The 24,684-nt window shown below is 38.9% G+C and overlaps 3 protein-coding genes across 5 annotated transcripts; all 3 read left to right on the forward strand.

Moving 5' to 3' along the window:
* Positions 1-1,398: 1,398 nt before the first annotated feature.
* On the forward strand, positions 1,399-4,441 carry LOC112173318 (mechanosensitive ion channel protein 10). The gene is made up of 6 exons (XM_024310933.2): positions 1,399-1,676; positions 1,798-2,766; positions 2,858-2,978; positions 3,195-3,488; positions 3,569-3,771; positions 3,882-4,441. Exons 1-6 carry the CDS (start codon positions 1,546-1,548, stop codon positions 4,120-4,122), a joined length of 1,959 nt encoding a protein of 652 aa, XP_024166701.1. The 5' UTR covers positions 1,399-1,545; the 3' UTR covers positions 4,123-4,441.
* A 3,089-nt stretch (positions 4,442-7,530) lies between these two features.
* On the forward strand, positions 7,531-11,351 carry LOC112169079 (mechanosensitive ion channel protein 10). 2 transcript variants are annotated; one of them, XM_024306019.2, is made up of 6 exons: positions 7,531-8,050; positions 8,182-9,393; positions 9,485-9,608; positions 9,936-10,229; positions 10,318-10,517; positions 10,725-11,351. In XM_024306019.2, the coding sequence occupies exons 2-6, from the start codon at positions 8,189-8,191 to the stop codon at positions 10,990-10,992; spliced, it is 2,091 nt and encodes a 696-aa protein (XP_024161787.1). In that variant the 5' UTR covers positions 7,531-8,050; positions 8,182-8,188; the 3' UTR covers positions 10,993-11,351. The 2 variants fall into 2 exon arrangements, with proteins under 2 accessions (XP_024161787.1, XP_024161786.1); XM_024306018.2 differs by having other exon boundaries at positions 7,532-8,050; positions 8,176-9,393.
* A 2,348-nt stretch (positions 11,352-13,699) lies between these two features.
* LOC112172857 (mechanosensitive ion channel protein 10) lies at positions 13,700-18,019 on the forward strand. 2 transcript variants are annotated; one of them, XM_024310352.2, is made up of 6 exons: positions 13,700-14,248; positions 14,587-16,002; positions 16,105-16,228; positions 16,715-17,008; positions 17,085-17,287; positions 17,517-18,019. In XM_024310352.2, exons 2-6 carry the CDS (start codon positions 14,609-14,611, stop codon positions 17,755-17,757), a joined length of 2,256 nt encoding a protein of 751 aa, XP_024166120.1. In that variant the 5' UTR covers positions 13,700-14,248; positions 14,587-14,608; the 3' UTR covers positions 17,758-18,019. The 2 variants fall into 2 exon arrangements, with proteins under 2 accessions (XP_024166120.1, XP_024166121.1); XM_024310353.2 differs by having other exon boundaries at positions 13,703-14,248; positions 16,108-16,228.
* Positions 18,020-24,684: the final 6,665 nt, after the last annotated feature.

Here is a 24,684-nt window from a genome sequence, read left to right on the forward strand (position 1 = left end):
AAGGTAAAGTGAGATTTTGGTGGAGCTGTGCTCACTTTTAAAACCGTTCTCTCAGTTCAAACCTTTCCTAGACATCACAATTAATTTTGGATGAGCCTACTTTGGAAAGTTATAACCATTGTATTTGTTGATAGTTTTCAAATTTTAGATTTGGATTGAAATCAATGACGTTTATATGGTCAAATTTTGATGCTCACGAACGCTCTTAGTCCGTAGCCTACGAACGCTCTTAGTCCGTAAAAATCGATGCTTACGGACGCTCTTAGTCTGAAGATCACGAACGCTCTTAGTTCGTATATAGCGTGAATCCCCACGATTCCGCTTAGCAAATTGAACCCACGTTACAGAAAGGTGGGATGTAGAAGAAGAGATTTTGTAAGTCCCCGAAGAAAAATAAAAAAAATTTAAATTTAAAAAACGGGAACAACTTACTTGTGAAAACTTACTTATGAATCTCGGAATTTGAAATTCTCAATACACGCGCGTGTTGATGCAGGCGTGTAGTCTATTATGATTGCCACTTGCGTGGTAGTATTATGGACGTGCAGGATTGCTGGCCTTAACCGGGAAGAGGGGTCAGTGGCAAAGAACTTGGCTAAGATGGGTGGTAGGTACGGACGGTGGCTGGCCGGTTTGTGGTCGAGCTGGATGGCGAAAGCACCCTGCTAGCAAGGCTAGCTGATGGACGCAGGTGTGTGTGATGTGGGGCTGCAGGGGTAGTAAGGCTAGCGCAGTAAGGCAAGGCTAACGTTGGAGAATTTTCTGATTTTTGAATTTTTAATCTTAGGATTAGGACTTGTGCTTATAACGTGTTTTAGGATATGAGAATTGAGAGAGATTGATGAGAGAATTGTGTGTTGAAATATTGAGAATAGGAGTCCTATATATAGGGATTACAAAGTATATATTCTAATGTTACAAGGAAAACTATTCCGAATGAGACTAATAATTCTAGAACATTCTCTCATATTACAATCATGAAACTAATTATAGTTTGAATAAGCACACGTAAGTCAATTTCCTTCAACAATATTATTTATATTTTTGAAATAATAAATCTGAAGTTAAAAAATTGAATTAATAAAATGATTTAAAGTCATAAGATAATATTTTACCCAAAATAACGTAGAGAGAACTAGAGATGATATCTACGATTTTCATTAGAAAAAAAAGAAAGAAAGAAGAAAGAAAAAGGCCTAAAATCATATTCCTTTCCCTTTTCTCGAAAGGAAGACCAGATGCAAGTGTTTATATATAATAATACGATCATCATTACTTTCTTGTTGGGTGGAAGTGGTGACAAGCTGACGTCAATGACAATAGATTATAGACTTGTTTAAGTTTTAAAGATGACCAGGGACTCGATCCAGAAAAAAGGTTTTAAAATGACCAAGAAGATAAAGTTAAATTCAGGAAAGACAATGTCACTCAATTTACAATTTTTAGGGACAACCGCAGCATCCTCCTTTACTGATTAGATCAGGTTATTCACAGTGGGGGCTTAGTTGATAGTTACCTAAAGCTCTAGAAAGGCAGCGGTCAAGCATGTCGGAGAAGCAGCAATCTCCTAGTGGAGGTGAAGTTGTAGTGGAAGTTGGAAGGGAAAAGAGCAATGAACCAAAAGGCTCAGACTCTTCAGCTAGCCAGACCCTCACTAAGAGAAAGTCATTCAGTAGGTCAGTTCTCTCCAAACCCAAGTCGAGATTCGGTGAACAATTTCCCATTATGTATGAAGACTGAAGAGACTAGTTTAGAACAGGCAGCTGATGCAAATTCCCCCAATGCTTCATTCAATAGGGAGTCCCCGAATGAAATCTCATTGGTTAGGACTGAGGAGAATGCACCGCCATCTCCAGGCAAAACAAAAGATGAGGAGGATGTGGAGATTTACAAGAAGGTTAAATTGAGTAGAAGAGTGAGCTGCAAAAAAATCTCGATTGAGTGGATTGTTTTTCTATCCATTTTGGGTTTTTTAGTGGCTAGCTTGACTGTCCATAAGCTAAAGAATCTTATGGTTTGGGGATTGGAGGTTTGGAAATGGTGTGCGCTTATAATGGTGGTATTATGTGGCATGCTGATGACAAATTGGGTTATCGGTTTCATATTTTTGGTGATCGAGCGCAACTTCTTGCTTAGGAAGAAGGTGTTGTATTTTGTTTATGGAATGAAGACGGGTATTCAGTTTCTCATGTGGGGGAGTCTGATTCTTCTCACATGGCTACTCTTGATCAAACGCGGGCTTCAGCAATCAAAAGTTTCCACTAAGATTCTGGCTTACATCACGCGAAGTATCGTTGCAGTTGTTATTGGGGCATTTTTGTGGTTGTTAAAGACTTTGTTGGTTCTGATCTTAGCATCTAAATTCGAGGCGGTCACCTATTTTGATAGAATTCAAGAATCGATATTCAATCAATATGTTCTTCAGACACTTTCAGGACCTCCGTTGATGGAGGAGGCTTATGAAATATCACGAGGCAGTAGCAAACAAAGTTACAGAGAGACTAGGAAGGCACAGGCCGAACGGGTGGAGAAAAGGGTCGTCATTGACATGACAAAGCTTCAAAGGATAAAGCAAGAGAAGGTTTCTTCTTGGACCTTGAAGGTATTGATGGATGCAGTAACTAGTTCAGGGCTATCCACCATCTCTCATACATTGGACGGGATAGAGGATCTAAATGAACAGAGAGATAAAGAGATCACCAGTGAGATGGAAGCAACTGCTGCTGCACATGACATTTTCCTTAACGTCGCTCCGCCTGGTTCTAAGTGAGAACAAAAAAATATTGCCCAAGTGCTTATTTTTTAAGTACCTTTTTGCCATTTCCATTCTTGTGTTAAATATCTTACATCTGAGTAGGTACATTGAGGAGTGGGATCTCTTGAGGTTCATGATCCAGGAAGAGGTAGAGTTTGTATGGCCGCTGATTGACGTAGCAATGACCGGACAAGTTGACAGAAAAACTCTGACAGACTGGGTGGTAAGACCTTTTAATTCATGTCTCTCGACTTCCGCGTGAAGTTGTATTTCATTACTTAGCAAAGGCAGGAAAATTAAGCACCATTTTTAATCATGTACAACTTCAGTCACTAACATATATAATTGTGCATTGAGCTATTATAGTTTCCAGGTTTAGATCATTTTCTGAAATAATTAAGAGTGTGGAATAGTTTGTACCCTGTGACTTTTTCCCCAGGTGAAGCTCTACACTGATCGCAAAGCATTAGCTCATGCATTGTCTGATACCAAAGCAGTTACAGCGCAAGTCAACAATCTTGTGACTAGCATTGTGTTTATTATCATCATCGTTGTGAGCCTTCTAGTGGTGGAAATTGCAACCACAAGCTTTTTTGTCTTCCTATCATCACAGCTCGTATTAGCAGCTTTTGCTTTCGGAAACACTTGCAAGAATGTATTTGAATCTATCATGTTTCTATTTGTGGCACATCCATATGATGTTGGTGACTGCATTGTTTTTGAAGGCGTTCCGGTACAACTCGATCTTTTACACTTATTTCATTACCTTGAGTTTACTTTACTGGAATTCGTAACACATGGTACACCTGACAGATGATAGTTGAAGAGATGAACATCTTTACTACGGTTTTCTTGAAACTCAGTAATAACGAGAAGGTGTACTATCCGAATTCAGTTTTATCTGCAACATTGATCAGCAATTACTCCAGAAGTCCAGATATGAGAGATGCTGTAGAATTCTCAATTGCTTTAACACCAGTGGAGAAGATAGTCAAGTTGAAAGAAAAAATAAAGGAGTAAGTTTATTCTTTAATTTGCGTTTGACTAGTGAGCATTGTTCTGTACTGCTCTTATGTGTTCTTACTCTTATATATATACATATATACATATGCTCGTGCTTGTCCAGATACATCGAGGGGAAGCCTCAATATTGGCATCGAAAACACAATGTGGTGGTGATTAACATCGAAGATGTTGTTAAGTTAAAGATGGCAGTCTATTGTCATCACAAAATGAACTATAAAGATTTTGAGGAAAAGAATTTGCGCAGAGCTGAGCTAAACTTCGAATTGCTGAAAATTCTTGAAGAGCTAAACATCACAGTAATATCTGCTGACCTCCCAAAAAGTGAATGTCACTCAAACTAAATAAGATGCAATCAGCACTTTGCTTCCTAAAGGAGGTCCAACTCAACCTGATGTCCGGTTAGAAAATCAGTTTGATACTTTAATAGACCTCTCAAAGATTGAAGCTAGGCTAATTGGTGAGGTCTGTATTCTATGTTGTAGTTATTGGTATTGCTACATTCATTCTGTCATAACTCAATGGTGCGCATAATAAACCATGGCTGTTGTTCATACTTAATTTTCTGATAGTTTTCATCTTGTCATAAATCTGGTGGTTGTCTAAAGTATGTGCGTCTTTGTCCACAAGGAATAAACAAAAGCTTGTAGCAGTTTTGTTTCTTTCAAGAAGAAACGAGTTGAGAATGTTTAGATTGCAGTTTAATATGCTTCTGGAGTTCCGGACCTTCATATGCAACAAATCTTGGACTTTCATACTACTGTGTCACCTTTTTAGTTTTTAATTTATGCTTTTGGATTTCTCAAGCATATATAGAGCAACGCACAGTAAAACAGGAATATATGAAGCAAATTAATCTGCAACAGTAAGTAATTGTAGGTTTGTAACAGTAATGATCATGTTGTAGTTGTGGAGGTTAAGCTGCTAATTTACCTGATTTGTGCTTCCATCAGATCATTATTTGTCAACATTAGTTGCAGTTCCCAAAAAGCCTCTTCAGCAATGATTCCATTGGATATCTACCCTGTTGGATTTTTCATATATAAGTTAATAAACCGTATCCCTTTCATTCTGAATAATTCTTCCATTCTGTACTTTCAATTTCACTATTCAAAGGTCCAAAATAAGCATTAGCAGCTAGAAGCGCCATCACCTATTGTTGCTGAAGCATTAGCTCTCACTTTGGTCTGCTCCCTTGAGGTCAAATCTCCCTGTTTCTTCTCCCATCATAGATTCAACTGATTAGAAGCGATCTGCTGTCCCGACCCCCAGTGGACTGGCATGCCCAACCTCTAGTCATGGGCCTTGGCCTTTTTGTGCAAGCTACCCCAAATATTTGCTGGGCTTGGACCAGCAGAGACGCCAACAAAGCTGCAGATCATGTCGCTTCACTGGCTCAAGGGAGGATGTGTCCGGCTACTCGGTTACAACGGCCCCCTTCCTCTTTTTCACATATTTTGTTGTTTGATGAAAAAAAAAAAAAAAAAAAAAAAAAAAAGAGTCCAAAATAAGCTAAGCCTACGGTAAAACTGTAATCTTTGTGTAAAATCATATTACTTTATATCGCTTGATTAATAAGCAATGATTATGTAGGTTAATATAATCAGTTTGGTTTCGGCGCTGTAGCTAGGAGCAATTAGAAGACGATTTGTTTACAACCTCAATCATCGATCATTGATCATTATAAAGTCAAAGCTTAAAGGGCTGGATTAGTCCAAATTAGATAATGAGTTTAAGTTTGAACATGATCAAGCAGCTTGCTTAATGTTAATTAATTTAGGGAAGACACTCTCACAAGTACAAAATGGTCGTGGTTGTAGTAGGGTTCATGTTGCCCTCACCCCTAAAAAATTAAAGTTCATGCTGCATTATTATCATTCAGACCAAAAGAAAATCCTGCATTATTACATATCACGTAATTATAATAATCAATCATGCAAATTGTAACTAAAGATTACAGATTGACGCAGACCAAAGCGACTACTGTACAAGTCGTTTTTTTTTTTTTTTTCTCCCAACCAAATTTTAAAAAGAAAAAAGAAAAAAGAGTTGACAAGTCGTTTCCACCTCCTCCTTCCTTTAGAATTTTGGCGTCTTATTGCTGTCGTTTTCCATGATCAAACCAGCCAGAGGTTTGCTCACCTACTTTATATCATCAAAAAGGAGCCGAAATTATGAGATGAAGATATAAATGTAGAAGTGTCAATGTTTCCAGACTATAACTGGCACCACATGCTTTGGGTCCAATTGGCCATTAACGGTGAAACGTGCTCTTTCTTTCTTTCTTTCTGAAATGCACATCGTTTTCTTCCTTTTGGCCTTTTGGGCCAGAGAATGAAGATGGCCACTGGCTAATCGTACTGTACTTGTACTGGTACCTAGTCACTAATGCGTCGACACTCGACACCATGGAGCGCTATAGAACTTTTGCTAATATTGCTCTCACAGTTTCACTATGCCCTGAAACAACACGAGGAACGAAAATTATTCTACGCACCGACGGTGCAAGTGAATCATCAATTTATTTAATTTTTTATTCATGTATTTTAAATCTGAACCGTTGATTGTATCTGGCCATTGGCCTACCGTTAAGTCTCTGTTAGTTAATTTTTTTTTGGAAATGGTCTATCCGCACAAGGAAAAACAAAAGTAGAGACCATTTTTTGGGTCCACTTTATTTTTAGTCATATCTCTGCATGTCATTATTATCAATTAGTTAACGTCGATAAATCAAAATTACAGTGATAAGATTAAGATATGAGCTATCATTTGCTTTATTTTAATTGATTAGTTTAAGGAAAACATAAACTAATGATAATAAGTCATGAGTCTCGACGAGAACTGTTGGTATTGCCGTGTTGGTACTTGATACAACGTTGGCCTGAAGTCCTGAACACCCAGCGCTGCACCTGAGCTGTAAGCCATTTACAATTACAAATCAATAATTATTTTAACTCCCAATAACTCATAATGCAAATTCAATTATATCTTTCTCAATTTTTTTTTATAAGAGCAAGATACAATTTGTACATGAAACTTATATCAACATGTTGTAGTCGAAAAAGATTTTTTGTCTTTTGTTCATAAATAAAACATTTTATCCACCAACTAAATGTTAGTCATCTAATTGTCAGAAACCGACCATGATCTAAATGTTAGTTGAAGAGCATGGTCTTCCTCTAATTGAATAAATTCCTCTGCGGAAACGGATATTGAGATTGCTTGGCTTCACGACGGGAAACACAGATGGCTAGAGGTAGATTCCTCTATTGTATTGGATTATATTCGCTCTTCTTCTCTTGTGCCTTGGCAACTTCGAGTACGTTGGTTAAATTGCTTATATAGGATCTCACAAATGAACTTCAAATCTTCACACATATTTAGAGAAGGGAATAAGGTAGCAGATGCTCTAGCTAATCATGGAACATCTTTGTCGGAGCAAGTATGGTGGGATATGCCTCATTCATTTCTCTTGTCGTTCTATGAGAGTGATGTTTTGGGTCTTCCACAATTTAGATTTCGTTGACTTGTTTGTTTTACTTGTTTATTCTGGAGGTTTTGGTTAGGTCCCTCTCCATTATCATTTGTATTTTTTTGGTTTAATAAATTGGAGTGTTAGAGAGGTTGTTCATCTGCTATCACTCATTGCAACAAAAAAAAAAAAAAAATATCCTTTGTGCATATTGCAGATTTGCAGCATATTTCTTTCTATTCAAAGTTTCAAACATTATTGCACCTGCTAACAAACACCTCTAGTGTACCTATCTTGCTTATATATTTAACCGCCTGACATTTGTCTGCTCTTCTTTCCCTCGGTGACAGCTAGAGGCGAGGGTGCTTGATTGTTGTCTGGTCTTTCTTTTTCTTTGGTTGGGTGTGCTCTCTAATTTACTGTAGATTTTGACATGAGACGACAATGAATTTTCTGGTGGCTACTGCATAACATTTTTCGTCAGTCTCTCATCAGTGGCCGGTTTAGTGTAATGTTACTTCAATTCAGAAGGTTTTTCTTGACATTTAATTTGTTAGGTTCTTCCATAATATTAACAGAAATTTTGTCGTTTTTTCTTTAAAAAAAAGAAAGAAGAAGGATAAAATAAAATATTGCACGATTATTGAATATTGATTGGCTTGCAATCACACCAAGTCAACACATTGAGATCTACAGTAAATAAGGACTCAAAACAGAGAGCAGGAGGAGGGCTTCCATCTGCTCGTTCATGCAGTCTTTAATCAGAAAGACCGTAAAGTTTGAGGAGCTGGTGGTGAAAGGTATAATTAATTTATTTCAAGTAGCTAAGGAAGCAATTTAAGCTCTGTTATTTTTGTCAAGTCTCTTTTCCAACCCCAGAGTTTCCTCTTTTGGGTTTAATGCAAGCTTTCCTTCGCTTATTAAGTGACAGGTTCTTGATGGAAGCCGCAGAGAAAGGCTTAAAAGGAAGCAATGTAAGCATGTCGAAAAATCGATCTGGGAATGATGGAGGTGATGAAGTTGTAGTGGTGGTTCAAAGCGAAGAGATGGAAGATGAAGCAAAAGGGTCTTGTTCGAAAGGCTTAGAATCTTCAGCTCCCAATCAAATTAGCAAAGTGGAATTGCAGGTTGGCTCTCATTCCCCTGAGATTACAGGATCCAGCAACGCCCCCATCCCCAATGAGACCCTCACTAGGAGAAAGTCATCTATTAGTCTTGGTCAACAGTCGATGCGCATTGATTCTGATATTCTTGAAGAGGACACTAATTTAGAGCAGGATGGTTCCCCCGCAAATAAATCAGCATTCAAAGAGGAGGAGGAGGAGGAGGAGGAGATTTACGAGAAGGTTAACTCTAGCAGGAAAGTGAACAAGAAAATGCTGATGGAGTATATTGTTTTCGCGTGCAGTTTGGGTGTTATAGTAGCTAGCTTTACTGTCGAGAAACTAGAGAATCTTAAGGTGTGGGGATTGGAGATGTGGAAATTGTGTGTGCTTGTTATGCTCATATTCTGTGGAATGCTGGTTACGAATTGTGTTTTGACTCTGTTAGTTTTTGTGATTGAGAGGAACTTTCTGTTTACGAGGAAGAAGGTGGTGTTGTATTTGGTTTATGGAATGAAAAAGAGTGTTCAGGTTTTCCTGTGGTTCGGTATGGTGCTTCTCACATGGCTATTCTTTTTCAAATTCAATCGTGGCAATGAGAGATCAAAGACTTCCACCAAGATTTTGGATCATATTACGTGGACTCTTGTTTCGCTGCTTATTGGTGCCTTTTTGTGGATGTTATCAACTTTGTTGTTTAAGACCCTAGCATCTAAATTCATGGCCGTCGCCTATTTTGATAGGATTCAAGAATCTTTGTTCCATCAGTACGTTATTGAGACACTTTCGGGGCCTCCGTTAGTAGAGGAGGATGCCAAGATTAGGAGATCACTCAGCACAGGGTTTGTGAGTCTCAGGTCGATAAACAATGTGGAAAAGAAGGTCACTGGTAAGGTGAATCCTGCAAGGAAGGTTTCAGTTGAGACCATGGATACGTTGGTGGGTGCAGTTTCTACTAGAGATACAGAGATTACAAGTGAGTGGGAAGCCAAAGCTGCTGCCTTCAAAATATTTCGAAACGTTGCTCAGCATGGTAACAAGTGAGGAAAAACTACCTTTCACTAGGTTTATGCCACTTTTCTTTTTTGGTCTTGTTTTGAATATCTATCTTACACAGTCAAACTCGAGTAGGTACATCGAGGAGGAGGACCTCATGAGGTTCATGACTCGGGCAGAGGTGGGTAATGTATTTCCACTGTTTGACGGAGCAATGGAAAACGGCAAAATTAAAAGAAAAGATCTACGTAGCTGGATGGTAAGCCGTCACTAACATAAAGTCATGCATATCTTACAATCCAAATTCCAAAAGCATGCTGCAGGGTCGGGAATAGAGGAGAAATGAGAATTTGATTAACTTGAGTTTGCTTCTATTTACAATAATTCCTTCATCTTTTAGGCAAGCAAATGGATGAAAATGTAATTTGCACTACTGCACTAGCCACTAGGTTAATTATGTTTGCGATTGAACTGCAAGTTTGAAAAATAGAAAAGAAAAATTAACCCAAGAATTATTCGATTTTGTGCGCTAGATACTACCACCCCCTGACATTACCTTCCTTTCTTTATCTTTTTTTTTTTTCAGGTAAATGTCTACCGAGAACGCAACGCATTAGCTTGTTCTATGACTGACACCAAAACAGTTCTAAAGCAATTTGAGAAATTTTTTACTAGCTTGGTGATTGTTATTACCATCGTAGTGTGGCTACTGTTGGTGGGAATTGCAAGTACAAACCTAGTTGTTTTCCTCTCAACACAGTTCTTATTGGCAGCTTTTATTTTTGGAAACACTTGCAAGAATGTATTTGAAGCTATCGTGTTCATGTTTGTGACACATCCATTTGATGTTGGTGATCGCATTGTTGTTGATGATGTTCTGGTAATTACTTATGCAACTCAATCTTATTTCATTATGTTGGCTGGGTAGACTAAATTGTTTAAATTTTATATTGCTGGTAACCTGACAGTTGGTCGTTGAAGAGATGAACGTCTTAACTACCACCTTCTTGAAACCAAATAATGAAAAGGTGTACTATCCAAATTCAGTTTTGTGCACCAAAATCATCAGCAATTATTACAGAAGTCCAGAAATGGGAGATACAGTGGAATTCTCAATTATTTTGACACCAGTGGAGAAGATAGACATGTTGAGAAAGAGAATAAAGGAGTGAGTTGAATGAAGCTCTAATTTTACTTAATTGTGTTTGCATGCGGCTTAAGTTTATGAACATATATGATGTTTGAGAATTTCTAGTCAAATAATCTGCAATAGTTCTAGAATATGAAGTATGGCTGATTTTGCAGCTAATTTGATCTGTTTGGTAATGCTCCTTTGTGTTCAGTCTCGATATAACTTCTTTGTATGCCTTCTCAGGTACTTGGAGAGCAAACCGCAGCATTGGCGTCCAGGCCACAGTGTGGTGGTGATTGATATCGAAGATGTGAATAAGTTAAAGATGGCACTCAATATTTGTCACACTATGAACTTTCAAGAAATTGGTGAAAGGAATAAACGGCGAACTGAGCTAGTCATCGAATTGATGAGAACTTTGGAAGACCTAAACATCACATACAGTCTGATGCCCCAAGAAGTTCACCTCACTCAAAATAAAGCAGATGCAACCGTTTCCTTCAAGAGATGAAAGCCAATCCCATCGATGAACATTACAACTTACAAGGTCATCTTCAATGAAGGTTCTAAAATAAATAGAACGGTTTGCATCTGTATCAACAGCCAATTTCCGTTAGAAGAGAAGGTTCCATGGGAACAATTTTTTATTTTTATTTTCAGGGTACTTCATCTCTTTTTTTTTCTTTAGCCTAGAGGGATATATTGATCGATGAAGTTCCATTTCTGTTATACTGTAAACAAGTGTTCAAGTTTTCATAGGAATTGCTTAGAAGTCCTAAATCCCACGTCAACAGTATGAAGTATATCTGTGTGTCTCATCTGAATATGAAACGTAGAAGGCTTTTGGTATGGATATAAAGTTGTGATTTGTGAAAGTGGTACTATTACATGAGCTTAATCGGCGGGTTAATGTTATTATTGTTTGACTATGTAACCATACCGAAGGGACTAAGGAGAGACCAAGCAGAGGACTCTGTTTTATAAATAGAGGATATTGGATATGTTGATAAACAGAGGACTCTGTTTTATAGTCAACAAGTACTCTGTTTTTGTTTATCATTCCTGCCCTTCATTTCATCCGAGTTCCAAAAAACCTAGAGACAGAATTCTCATCAATGATTCCATTGGATATATACCCTGTTGGATTTTTCATATATAAGTTAATAAACCTGATCCCTTTCATTCTGAATTCTGTACTTTCAATTTCACTATTCAAAGGTCCAAAATAAGCATTAGCTCCCTGTTTCTGAAAGCACCATCACCTTTTGTTGCTGAAGCCTTAGCTCTCACTTTGCTCTGCTCCATGAGCTCAAACCTCCCTGTTTCTTCTCCCATCATAACCTACATAAATCAGTTTGGTTTCTGCGATGTAGGAGCAATTAGAATACGATTTGTTTACAATCTCAATCATCGATCATTGATCATTATAAAGTCAAAGCTAGCTTAAAGGGTTGGATTAGTCCAAATTAGATAATGAGTTTAAGTTTGAATGCGATCAAGTAGCTTTGCTTAGTGTTAATTAATTTAGGGAAGATCTCACAAGTACAAAATGGTCGTGGTTGTAGTAGGGTTCATGTTGCTGTCACCCCTAAAAAATTAAAGTTCATGCTGCATTATTATCATTCAGAGTTTCAGACCAAAAGAAAATCCTGCATTATTACATATCATGTAATCATAATCATCAATCATGAAATTGTAATTAAAGATTACAGATGGACGCAGACCAAAGCGACTACTGTACTAGTCGTGTTTTTTTTTTTTTTTTGCCCCCCAACCAAATTAAAAAAAGACTTGACAAGTCGTTTCCACCTCCTCCTTCCTTTAGAATTTTGGCGTCTTTTGCTGTCGTTTTACATGATTAAAACAACCAGTGAGCTTTGGTCACGTACTTTATATCATCAAAAGAAGCCGAAATTATGAGATGGAGATATAAATGTAGTAGTGTCGACGTTTCCGGACTATGACTGGCACCATATGTTTTGGGTCCAATTGGCCATTAACGGTGAAGAGAAATTCTTACATATGGCTGCGGCATCACGTGACGGTGTGACCCTTTAATAAAAAATCAGAAATTTTTCTCCATTTTTCGAAACTACCCATACTTTTTAAAGTAAAATACTCAAAAATCCCTCCTGTTGGACAATAATTGGTCAGCCACATCACGTGGCTGTGCGGCTGCCCCACGCAAGAACTTCTCAACAGTGAAACGTGCTCTTTCTTTCTTTCTTTCTTTCTGAAATGCACATCGTTTTCTTCTCTTTTGGGCCGGAGCATGAAGAGGGCCACTAGCTAATCGTACTGTACTGGTACTAAATCACTAATGCCTCCACACTTTCGAGCGCTACAGAACTTTCGCTAATATTGCACTCATGTACAGTTTCACTATGCCCTGAAGCAACACTGGGAAAAACAAAAGTACAGACCATTTTTTGGGTCCACTTTATTTTTAGTCCTGTCTCTGCATGTCATTTAGTCATTATTATCAATTAGTTAGCGTCGATCAATCAAAATTATAGTGATAAGATTAAGATATGAGCTATCATTTGCTTTATTTTAATTGTTTAGTTTAAGGAAAACATAAACTAATGATAATAAGTCATGAGTCTCGACGAGAACTGTTTGTATTGGTACTTGATACGTGGTTGTTGGCCTGAAGTCCTGAACGCCCAGCACTGCACCTGAGCTGTAAGCCATTTACAAATACAAATCAATAATTATTTTAACTCCCAAGAACTCAAGAAATTATATCCTTCTCAAATTTTTTGATAAGAGCAAGATACAATTTGTACATGACACTTATATCAACAGTCAAAAAAGATTTTTTTTCTTTCTTTTGTTCAGAAATAAAACATTTTATCCACCAACTACATGTTTTAGTCTAAGTCTAATTGTCAGAAACCGACCATGATCTAAATGTTAGTCGAAGAGCATGGTCTTCCTCTCTCGACTTTGATAAGACTAAACTCCGTTAATATAAATAACTTATCCTATTAAAAAAAAAAAAACTTATCTTTGTAGCTCTCGTTTTTTTTTTTAAAGTTCTTTATTAATCGGAAAAAAAAAAAGTTGTAACACAATGTAATATGATAATGCTTCTGAATCAAAAATTCCAAACATATATCATGAAAATCTATCATGATAAGAATTTGAGGGTTGTTCTCTATGGTATCCTTCAAGAAGTGTCCGTTCCCAAGCTGGCATCCCCACATTAATCAATATTGTTCTTCGTGTAGGTTATTTTTATAAGTTGCTGAGGACCAAAATTTGTTTTTATTATTTCTTCTAGTTTTGCAGGAAACCACGTGGTAGTTTCACTCCTTTATAGGTGGTATTTGCATTTCCTCAACATCTGAACCCTCTTCTCCTCTCCTCTGTTTCAATTCTGTCCCTGACTTCTGCAGTTTTTGGGACAGCCAACCCTGCCTTCTCTAGTCATTCAGTTTCACACTGATCTAGAAATCTCCAAGATTTTCATCATAATCTTCTTCTATCCAAGTTTTCAGACGAGACCACAAAAATTTAGTTACCAAATGAAAACCCAACAAGCTCACCAATCTCTAGTCTTCAAATAGCTAAAGAACACAACTTGAAGCTCTGTTCTTTTCTGATAAAGGTGAATATTTTTTGTTCTACAAGCCCAGTTGACTAGTGTTTCTCTGCAGTACTGAATCAACAACCAATCCCACTCCAGCAAAATGATCTTCCCATCTCTTCATTTGTGGGTGCTCCGTGGATAGCTTTGATCTGGTCCGCTTCTATTGACCCAGGTGAGTACACTAAACGTAGTGTTCTCACTGCTACGGAAAAAGTTGATTTTTAATTTGATCGTTTTGGCGCGAATGTAGCTTCGTTTTCAGTTATAGTACTTGGGGAATTAGCTGTTTTGTTGTCTTGTTAGAAAGCCATTACTATAAATCTCAGACCTTTAAAAGAAAGAAAGAAAAAGAATGAGATCTGCGTTCTGAAAAAAAGGGGAAAGTATCTTCTGGAAAGTTTAGATTTTTAAATAGGATGCTGATTCTGGTGTCTCTTAATTTACATTGTGGGGATGTTTTTTGGGGTTGATTGCTTTTAGGGGTTTAATGCTAGCTTTTTGTTGGATCAGGGTTTTAGGTGATAGGGGTTTAATGAAAGCCGCAGAGAAAGCTTCAAAGGGCGGCGAGATAAGCATGTCGGAGAAGCAATCTGCCAATGGAGGTGAAGTTATAGTGGAACTTCAAAATGTTGGGACGTATGAAGGTAAAGGGTCTCCTTCAACCAAGCAAAGCAAAGTGAACTTGGGAGTGACCACTGAGTCTAGTAGTACCAGGTTCGGTGGGTTTCCTTCACTGGATGTTTCAAGAGCCAGTCCCAACCCCGGTAAGCCTCCGAGGCCCCCCGCCCGCAATGAGAGCACCAATAGGAGAAAGTCATTTAATAGGTCAGTTATCTCCAAACCCAAGTCAAGATTTGGTGAACCATCGCCTGTTCTGAATGAAGATGGTAGTTCAGATCATGTTGGTTCCCCATATAGGGGGGCTTCATTCAGTAGGGCTTCCCCAAATAACATATCAGGAGCTAGGGCCATATCCATCTCTTCTAATAGGAATGCGTCTCCAGGCAGGACCAAAGATAAGGAGGATGAAGAGATTTACAAGAAGGTTAAATTGAGTAGAGATAAGCACGGGAAAATGAACAAGATACTCTTGGCTGAGTTATTTGTTTTCCTGTGCATTTTGGGTTGTTTAGTGGCTAGCTTGACTGTGGAGAAACTAGAGAATTATATGGTTTGGGGCTTGGAGATTTGGAAATGGTGTGTGCTTGTCATGGTGATATTCAGTGGCATGTTGGTTACCAATTGGGTTATGCATTTGATAGTTTTTCTGATCGAGTGCAATTTTTTGCTTCGGAAGAAGGTTTTGTATTTTGTTCATGGAATGAAGAAGAGTGTTCAGGTTTTCTTGTGGTTGTCTCTGGTTCTTCTCACATGGCTACTGTTGTTCAATCGTGGGGTTAAGCGGTCAAAGACTACCACCAAGATTTTAAATTATGTTACATGGACTATTGTCTCACTTCTCATTGGGGCATTTTTATGGTTGTTAAAAACATTGTTGCTTAAGATCTTAGCATCTAGTTTCCATGTGAATACCTTCTTTGATAGAATTCAAGAATCAATCTTCCATCAGTATGTGCTTCAGACACTTTCGGGGCATCCGCTTATGGAGGAGGCTGATAGGAACGGTGGGAAATCACCGAGCACTAGCAAACTGAGTTACAGAGCGACAAAGAAGGCAAAGGCTGGAAAGGAAAAAGAGGTCATTGACATGACAAAGCTTCAACAGATAAAGCAAGAGAAGGTTTCTTCTTGGACCATGAAGGTCTTGGTGGATGCAGTAACTAGTTCAGGGCTGTCCACGATCTCCCATACATTGGATGAGATGGAGGGTCTGAATGAACAGAGAGATAAGGAGATTACCAGTGAGATGGAAGCAACTGCTGCTGCCTATGACATATTCCTTAACGTTGCTCCGCTGGGTGCTAAGTGAGAAAACTATCTTGATGAAGTGTTTATTTATTTATATTTTATTTATTTGAATAATTTTCTTGACGTTTCCATACTTTTGTTAATTATCTTACCCCCAAGTAGTTACATTGAGGAGTGGGACCTCTTGAGGTTCATGATCGAGGAAGAAGTGGAGCTTGTGTGGCCGCTAATTGACGTAAATAAGACTGGACAAGTTGATAGAAAAACTCTAACAGAGTGGGTGGTAAGACCTTCCACTTATGTCTCTTGACTTCCACATATAGTTGTAGTTCTTTTTTGGCTTCTGCATGGCTTTTTTTTCGTATAATATTTGCATTGGTCTTCTAGTCATGGAGTTCTACTTGTGATCACATCTTTCAATTTAAAAGTAAACATAGCAGGGGATAAAGAAATAAGATATGATAACTTGAGTCTGTTTCTATATACATTCTTTGCCTTCACTGTGTATGCATAAAGGGAGAGTTAAATAGTACTCGTTCAGTTGTTCTGATATAGTCCTATGAAAATAACTGCAAGATTAACTCGTTCAGTTGTATCTGATATAGTCCTATAAAAATAACTGCAAGATTAAAATATAAAAAACGAAAGGAATTAAAAGTAGATTCAATAACTTGAATTGTTACCACAAATGAGTTATTGGAGTTCCTGTGCTTAGATGATTCTTTCTGAATTGAATGGTGAAACTATGTTTTCCTTGTGATTTTTGCAGGTGAAGGTCTACAATGGTCGCAAAGCATTAGCTCATTCATTAACCGACACCAAAACAGCCGTAAAACAATTGAACAAACTTGTGACTAGTGTCCTGGTTATTATTACCATTATAGTGTGGCTTCTGTTGATGGAAATTGCAACTACAAAAGTACTTGTCTTCCTCTCATCACAGCTCGTAGTGGCAGCTTTTATGTTTGGAAACACTTGCAAGACTATATTCGAAGCTATTATCTTCGTTTTTGTAATGCATCCATTTGACGTTGGTGACCGCTGCGTTATTGATGGCGTTCAGGTAACTTACAGAACTCTTATTTCCTTGTGTTCTGTTGTATGTTGATCAAGTTTCTAATACATGGTACCCTTAATAGTTAATGGTTGAGGAGATGAACATCTTAACTACAGTCTTCTTAAAACTCAATCAAGAAAAGGTATACTATCCCAATTCAGTTTTATCCACAAAACCGATCAGCAATTATTACAGAAGTTCAAATATGGGTGATAATGTGGAGTTCTCAATTGCTTTTACTACACCAGTGAAGAAGATAGGCGAGCTGAGAGAGAAAGTAAAGGAGTAAGTCAATCGAAGCTTTTACTTCTGTGTGTTTATAAGCATATACATATGTGAAAATGTGTTGTTAAGTTCATGTTTTTATGCATCCGGATTGGTTATAATAACAGACTGCACCACACAGTCACACAAGATTGCACTGGAGCAACAGTCTAAATCAAGAGTCCAGCAATCATGATACACAAGTGAGCATTTCTGTTTACACGTTTGCAATTTACTTTTGATTGTACAGGTATGTGGAGGGGAATCCGACGCTTTGGCATCCAAACCACCAAATTGTGGTGCTTGAGATCGAAAATGTGAATAAGTTAAAGCTGGCACTCTACTTCAGTCACACGATGAACTTTCAAGAATGGGGAGAAAAGCAAAAGCGGAGAAGTGAAATGGTCATGGCATTGAAGAAATGTTTGGAGGACCTACACATTACATACTATCTGCTGCCCCTAGAAGTTCGTCTCACTGAAACTAAATGAGATTGATTTTTCGTAGGGGTAAGGGGAAGACCCGGTTATGAGCTTTTCAATTTATTCTTACTTTCCTTTTGGCGGAGTAGGATTTTGTTAGAAGTACTACTGTTTTCAGTAGACAGATGAGATTAATGCTGTGGATTCAGATCAGATATATGTATTTTCTTTGGACTGGAGCATGCATGATTACGTTCTACCATATTCATGCTTGACTCCTGGTAAAAATTAATGATCCAAATTCCCTCCTTACTTCAGCTTTCGAATTTAATTGCATGCTGCAATATGTCATAATATTTCTCTATCAATCAATTTATCAGATAAGAATTTGAGGGTTATGCTGAGGACCTCTGTGGTTCACATTCTCCAATTACTGTCACTTACTAGTTACCAACCTGCCATCCCCTACTTCTTCCCATACCCAAGTTTCATTACTTTCAATGACCAAAATTTGTTTGCATTTCCTCATCATCTGAACTCTCCTCACCTCTGTTTCAATTCTGTCTCTGACTTCTGCAACGCTCTTTCTCTATCTGAACAGAAGAACAGGCAACAATGGCTCCTTTACTCATTCTGTTTCACACCATAGTCTAATCCCCAAGATTTTCAATAATCTTCTTCTTCTAAGTTTTTCGGTGATGATGATAACAGAAGTTTAGTTTCCCAAATCCTAGCAAGCGCGCTACTTGATCTTCAAGAATCTTTTCATTTGTTGGTCCTCTATGGATATCCGTACTCCATTCTGATTCTCTTGACGCGGGTGAGTCCACTGAACATGGTGTTCTTACTGTCATAGTCAAAGTAGCTTTTGTGTTTTAATTAGTTGATTTGGTGCAGTTGTAGTACTCGACTGAAATAGCTTTGTTGTTGTCTGACAACAATCTCAGACGACCTTTTAAAAAAGAATCCAATGAGATCTGATATATTTGAAGAAAAGGGAGTGCATATATTTAGAAAGTGTCCAAAAAGTTGGGATTTTTAAATGCGGTTTGTTGTAGCCTGTAAGAGAATGGAATTGTGTATATTATTGATAAAAGGAGTCCTTTAAATAGGGAGTTACAAGGTACCCAAAAAGATAATAGAATCTGATTACAATTGAATACCTAGAACACATTCCTATTACAACTCTGAACCCTAGTTTGTAGAGGCACACATTATGTCGACATCCTTTAACACTCCTCCTTGTGCCGCTCAAACTTAGTGATGACGCTTTGATTGTTGCCTCGTTAAAAACCTTGCCAGGTAACAAAAACCATGTGGGACAAAAATAACCCCGGTCGAAGGACAAAAAGAGCACAACACATCCTTCACTCTTCGAGATCGAACATGTAAACATCATGCCTCCCCCTGATGTCAACATCTCCCCCTGATTGCTACAATTATGGGAGTTCGGATAACTTTCTTAATCCGATGCTCTTCACATGTTTCTCGAAGGTGGATTTAGATAACGACTTAGGAAATAAGTCTGCTACATTATCCTCAGATTGGATTTGGTTCACTTCAATATTTAGAAGTGTCTGTTGTTGCTGATTGTAAAAGAACTTAGGCGATATATGCTTGGTGTTGTCGCCCTTGATGAAACCTAATTTCATTTGCTCAATACAAGCTGCATTATCTTCATAAATGCATGTAGGTTCATCTGTGGTAGACTTCAAATCACAAGTTCCTCGAACATGTCTAACTACAGACCTTAGCCATATGCATTCTCGCACGGCTTCATGTAGAGAAATAATCTCTGCATGATTTGAGGAAGTAGCAGCAAGGGTCTGCTTTGTAGACCTCCAAGATATCGCAGTGCTTCCCATGGTAAAGACATAACCCGTTTGGGAGCAACCTTTGTGAGGGTCAGAGAGATACCCTGCATCAGCAAAACCCATCAAGACATCATTGTCATTTTGATGGAGGGGAGGAGGAGCACGAAAGGTGGCGTTTTGCCTTGTGGAGTCCGATCCCACACTTCCGTTATTTCTCTTCTCTCTGTAGGGATAAAATAAGCCCATATCAATCGTACCTCTCAGGTATCAAAAGATTGTCTTTACACCAATCCAATGGCGGCGTGTTGGTACAGAACTGTGTCGGGTTAACAAGTTCACAGCGAATGAGATATCTGGTCTTGTGCATAGAGCTAAGTACAACAATGCGCCTATTGCACTTAGATAGGGCACTTCAGCCTCTAATAAGTCTTCGTCCTCATCCCTTGGACGAAACAGATCTTTTTCAGGCCCAAGACTACGGCCTATCATGGGAGTACTCACAGGCTTTGCTTTATCTTCATTAAAGTGCCTTAATAATTTTTGAGTATATGCTGACTGATGGATCATAATCCAATCACTACGGTGCTCGATTTCCAGTTCGAGACAAAACCGTGTTTTCCCAAGATCTTTCATCTCAAATTCGGATTTCAAATATTTAGCAGTTTCCTTTAACTCATCTAGAGTTCCAATTAGGTTCATGTCATCGACATAAACTGCTATAATTGCAAATCCGGAACTTGTCCTTTTTATAAACACGCATGGGCATATTTCATTGTTCTCATATCCCTTCCCAATCAAGTAGTCACTTAGACGGTTATACCACATCCGTCCGGATTGTTTCAATCCATATAGTGAGTGTCTCAATCTTACTGAAAACGCGCTCCGTGGTTTAGAGCCACTTGATTTGGGTAATTAAAGTCCATCTGGAACCTTCATATATATCTCTGAATCTAGATCCCCATAGAGATATGATGTAACCACATCCATAAGCTGCATGTCAAGTTTTTCGGAAACTACCAAACTGACAAGGTAGCGGAACGTTATAAAGTCCACTACGGGAGAGTATGTCTCCTCGTAGTCGATTCCAGGGCGTTGTGAGAAACCTTGCGCCACAAGGCGGGCTTTGTATCTAACAACCTCATTTTTCTCATTACGCTTTTTAACAAAGACCCATTTATGGCCAACAGGCTTTATACTTGGGGGTGTCAGCATTATAGGCCCAAATACGTGTCTCTTTGTTAGTGAATCCAATTCAACATGGATCTCATTTTTCCATTTAGGCCAGTCTGCTCTTCGTTGACATTCTTCAACGGAGCGAGGTTCGATATCATCATATTCTATAATTCCTTGAGCGATAGAATATGCAAACACGTCATCAAGGATAATAGAGTCTCGACTCAACGTCTCATGTATACTAGTTTAATTCATGGAGATCTCTCTATTCTCTGGAATTGGTTATGACATTGGAGCGTCCCCAATGATGTCTCTTGGACATAACCATAATCTGGAATATCTTTATGAGATGGGTTATTTATGTCGATGATTAATGGATCATTTTGTGCCAAACTCGCTTTCTTTCTCGGGCGAGAATCCATCGAACCTTTGGGCCTCCCACGTTTCTTTGCTGGGAGCCCGGCCTGAGCCACATTGCCATCACCATTAGTGGTGGCAGCGCCATGCTCAATACCCCTTGGGGTGGCGCCATGTCCACTATCTTTAGGGACATCAATCCTTGCATGCACGTTTGCAGTAGGTATATGTGATCTTGTCACTTTAGCGATATCAAAAAACGCGTCAGGCATAGAGTCTGCTACGTTCTGAAGATCAAGAATTCTCCGCATTTCAATTTCGGACTGTGCGGTTCGGGGATTAAGATGAGACAAAGTGGGGACAGACCACGACAATTTCTGTCGTTCTTGTTGAACATTATTATTCTTATCTCCCCCTAACGACAGGAAGACTGTCTCATCAAAGTGACAATCCGCAAATCTTGCGGTAAATTGATCGCCTGTCAAGGGTTCCAAATAGCGGATAATGGTTGGGTAGTCATATCCAACGTAAATGCCTAATCGTCTTTGAGGACCCATTTTGGTGCGCTGTGGCGGAGCAATTGGCACATAAACTGCACACCCAAATATGCGTAAGTGTGAGACGTCAAGCTCATATCCAGTAACCAACTAGTACGCAGAAAAGGGTTGAGTGGCAGTAGGTCTGATACGAATAAGCACTGCTGCATGCAATATTGCATAGCCCCAAGCAGAAACGGGGAGATTGGTGCGCATAACCACTGCTCTAGCAACCATTTGAAGTCTTTTAATGGTGGCTTCTGCGAGACCATTTTGGGTGTGAACGTGAGGAATATGGTGTTCAACCTCAATCCCAATGGACATGCAATAGTCATCAAAATTTTTTGATGTAAACTCTCCAGCATTGTCAAGACGAATTAACTTAATGGGATGATCAGGGTGGTGACCCCTTAACTTAATAATTTGTGCTAGGAGTTTAGCAAATGCAGCATTTCTGGTGGACAAAAGCATGACATGTGACCAACGTGTCGATGCATCAACCAATACCATAAAATATCTAAATGGTCCGCAAGTTGGTTGGATAGGTCTACAAATATCACCTTGGATTCGTTGCAAGAATGGAATATTTTGTTTAGTGTCTTTTGCATAGGATGGTCTCGATCCTAATTTTGCTAAAGAGCAGGCTTTGCAAAACGAAAGATGGGCTTTAAAAGCAACCATGGAAGAATCCGGTTGAGCCACGAAGTCACAATTGACTTTAGAAGTAGAGAAAGGAACCAAGGAGGCATTAGTGGTGTCAATACCACTGTTGGGCCGCAGGGGTAGGCGGCTCTGGCCCTACCTTGGACCGAATTTTTGTTATGACTTCTTTTCATTTTGAAAAATGGTTGTCCGTGTGAAGTCTTTAGTATACGGATCATCATATCACGACCTGGGTGTCCCAGACGATCGTGCCAAAGCCGATATGTGTCAGAATCCCATAAATCATCTCTCATGACATGGTTGGATTCAATGACTCGAATAATGGTTGCATACAATCCACTAGAGCGACATATAAGGTTCTCTAATACTCGTTTATGTCCGTAGTCATTAGAAGTGATGCAAAGGAACTCTCGTCCATTCTCACTAAGTGTTTCCACATGAAAACCATTGACACTTATATCTTTAAAACTCAATAGGGTTCTTTCAGCCCTAGGAGCATATAGAGCTTCGGTGACATTAATACCTGTGCCATTTGGCAACATAAATTGAGCTGGTCCTCAACCATGAATCAATTGTGATGGTCCAGCCATCGTAGTCACAGAAAATCGACTAGGCGTCATGCATAGAAAGAGTTGCCTATGTCGCAATATAGTATGTGTGGTGCCACAATCAACAAGGCATTCCAACTCTCCAGGAAACATACTGAAAAATAATAAAGTTCGAAATTAAAAACATATCCATGACATTGAATAATACGATACTTTATTAATAAATGTAGCCAATGATTACATCAAATGGTCCAAAAAGGTCTAATCCAAAATAAAGAAAATCAAACTGGGACACATTGTAGTCACTCTATCCGTTTGGCAACTCCAATCAAATATGACCAGGAAAGTAGAGAGAGATGTTGGTGGAGCAAGGCTCGCTTAAGTACCAATTATCTCAATGACTTTCCTAGACATCATATTTTATTGGGTACACCACATAAGAAAGAGTTAATACAATTGTCATTTATTGACTATTACATGATTCTTGAAAAATAAAGAGGACTATTCTAATCAAAGTCTGCAGCATCCTTGTACACTCCATCTTCAGCTTTGAAGTCCTCTATGGTGAGATTAACGTCTCCACCATTTTCTTCTTCTTCTTCTGCAAGGTACACTTTGTGCTCCCTCAGGTCCCTGTATGCCCTGTATCTTAAAGCTAGTTGCTCGCTTGCCTTGCATTGCTTGAACCAATGCTCACTAGATCCACATCGATGACACATATCGTTGTGGTTGCCTCTCTTCAATTGAGGTGCACGCTGTGGGCATTCTCTAGGAGGATTGGCGCCTCCACCACGACCCATGGCGCCACGACCACGAGCTATGGCTCCATTACCACGGATAGGGTTGCCACGACCCCCTCTCCCACGTGTGGCATTGCCACCACGTGTATCCGCTCCAAACTTGCAGTTTCCTTCCTGATTAGGGTGGTTATATGGACTCATACGTCCCCCATGTCCCTTATTCCTAGGGTTCCGCTCCTTGCGCCCTCCTTTGGGTGCATTATAATTCGCCTCATGAACGCTCTTAGTTCCAATGGGTCTTGAATTATAATTCCTCACGAGTATGTTATCATGTTTCTCAGCTACAAATATGATATTGATAAGCTGATAAAACCTCGTGAACCGTCCAGCATTGACTTCAGTATGGTATTGCTTTGATACCACAATGGTTGAAACGGGGAAGGTGGAGAGAGTCTTCTCAATTAACTCTTGCTCTGTGACAGGTTGTCCACAGAATCTCAACATGGATTGTAAGCGAAGAGCCTCTGAATTATGTTCAGCAACAGAATTGAAGTTAGCAAAGCGTAGATTGTTCCATTGAACCTTCAAGTTAGGGAGGAGGGAATCTTGGACATTGCCAAAGCGCTCTTCTAGCGCTACCCATAACTGTCTTGCATTCTTGATTGACATATACTCCAATCTGAGTGCTTTGTCCATATGACGTCGCATCAAGATGACTGCTTGAACATGCTTTGTAGATGTTCGGATGAACACAAGATCCGGGTTAGGTTCCTGGATTATGGGTAATATTCCCTTTGAAGTGAGATGGTTCTCAACATCGGTTACCCAACTGTGGTAATCCGAGCCTCTTGAGTCAAGCATGGGAAAGTCGAGCCTTGGTTCATTCGACATCCTGAAAATAAGAAGAGAAGATATATTTGTTTCGGAGCTAAACTTCCAGAAAACTAAAAATAATAAGATTTCCGAGCCAACCTACCAAGAAATCAATTTCCAAGAATCTCTTTTGGATTAGACCAAACAACAATGTTGTAATATGGTCATATGTGATGCTAACGGACGCTCTTAGTCCAAGCATTGTGAACACTCTTAGTTCACACGAACGCTCTTAGTTCGTGAAGCGTGAATCCCCACAATTCCGCTTTGTTAAATACTCAAAACCATTTGG

Source organism: Rosa chinensis, chromosome 6 (assembly GCF_002994745.2).
Source record: "Rosa chinensis cultivar Old Blush chromosome 6, RchiOBHm-V2, whole genome shotgun sequence".
NCBI lineage: Eukaryota > Viridiplantae > Streptophyta > Magnoliopsida > Rosales > Rosaceae > Rosa > Rosa chinensis.

Coding starts and splice junctions, on each gene's coding strand:
- LOC112173318 (XM_024310933.2), top strand. CDS start 1,546: ATGTCGGAGAAGCAGCAATCTCCTAGTGGAGGTGAAGTTGTAGTGGAA. Junction 1,677..1,797: donor AAGAGAAAGTCATTCAGTAG/GTCAGTTCTCTC, acceptor TTCATTCAATAG/GGAGTCCCCGAATGAAATCT. Junction 3,772..3,881: donor TTGAAAGAAAAAATAAAGGA/GTAAGTTTATTC, acceptor GTGCTTGTCCAG/ATACATCGAGGGGAAGCCTC.
- LOC112169079 (XM_024306019.2), top strand. CDS start 8,189: ATGGAAGCCGCAGAGAAAGGCTTAAAAGGAAGCAATGTAAGCATGTCG. Junction 9,394..9,484: donor GTTGCTCAGCATGGTAACAA/GTGAGGAAAAAC, acceptor AAACTCGAGTAG/GTACATCGAGGAGGAGGACC. Junction 10,518..10,724: donor TTGAGAAAGAGAATAAAGGA/GTGAGTTGAATG, acceptor ATGCCTTCTCAG/GTACTTGGAGAGCAAACCGC.
- LOC112172857 (XM_024310352.2), top strand. CDS start 14,609: ATGAAAGCCGCAGAGAAAGCTTCAAAGGGCGGCGAGATAAGCATGTCG. Junction 16,003..16,104: donor GTTGCTCCGCTGGGTGCTAA/GTGAGAAAACTA, acceptor CTTACCCCCAAG/TAGTTACATTGAGGAGTGGG. Junction 17,009..17,084: donor GCGTTATTGATGGCGTTCAG/GTAACTTACAGA, acceptor TACCCTTAATAG/TTAATGGTTGAGGAGATGAA.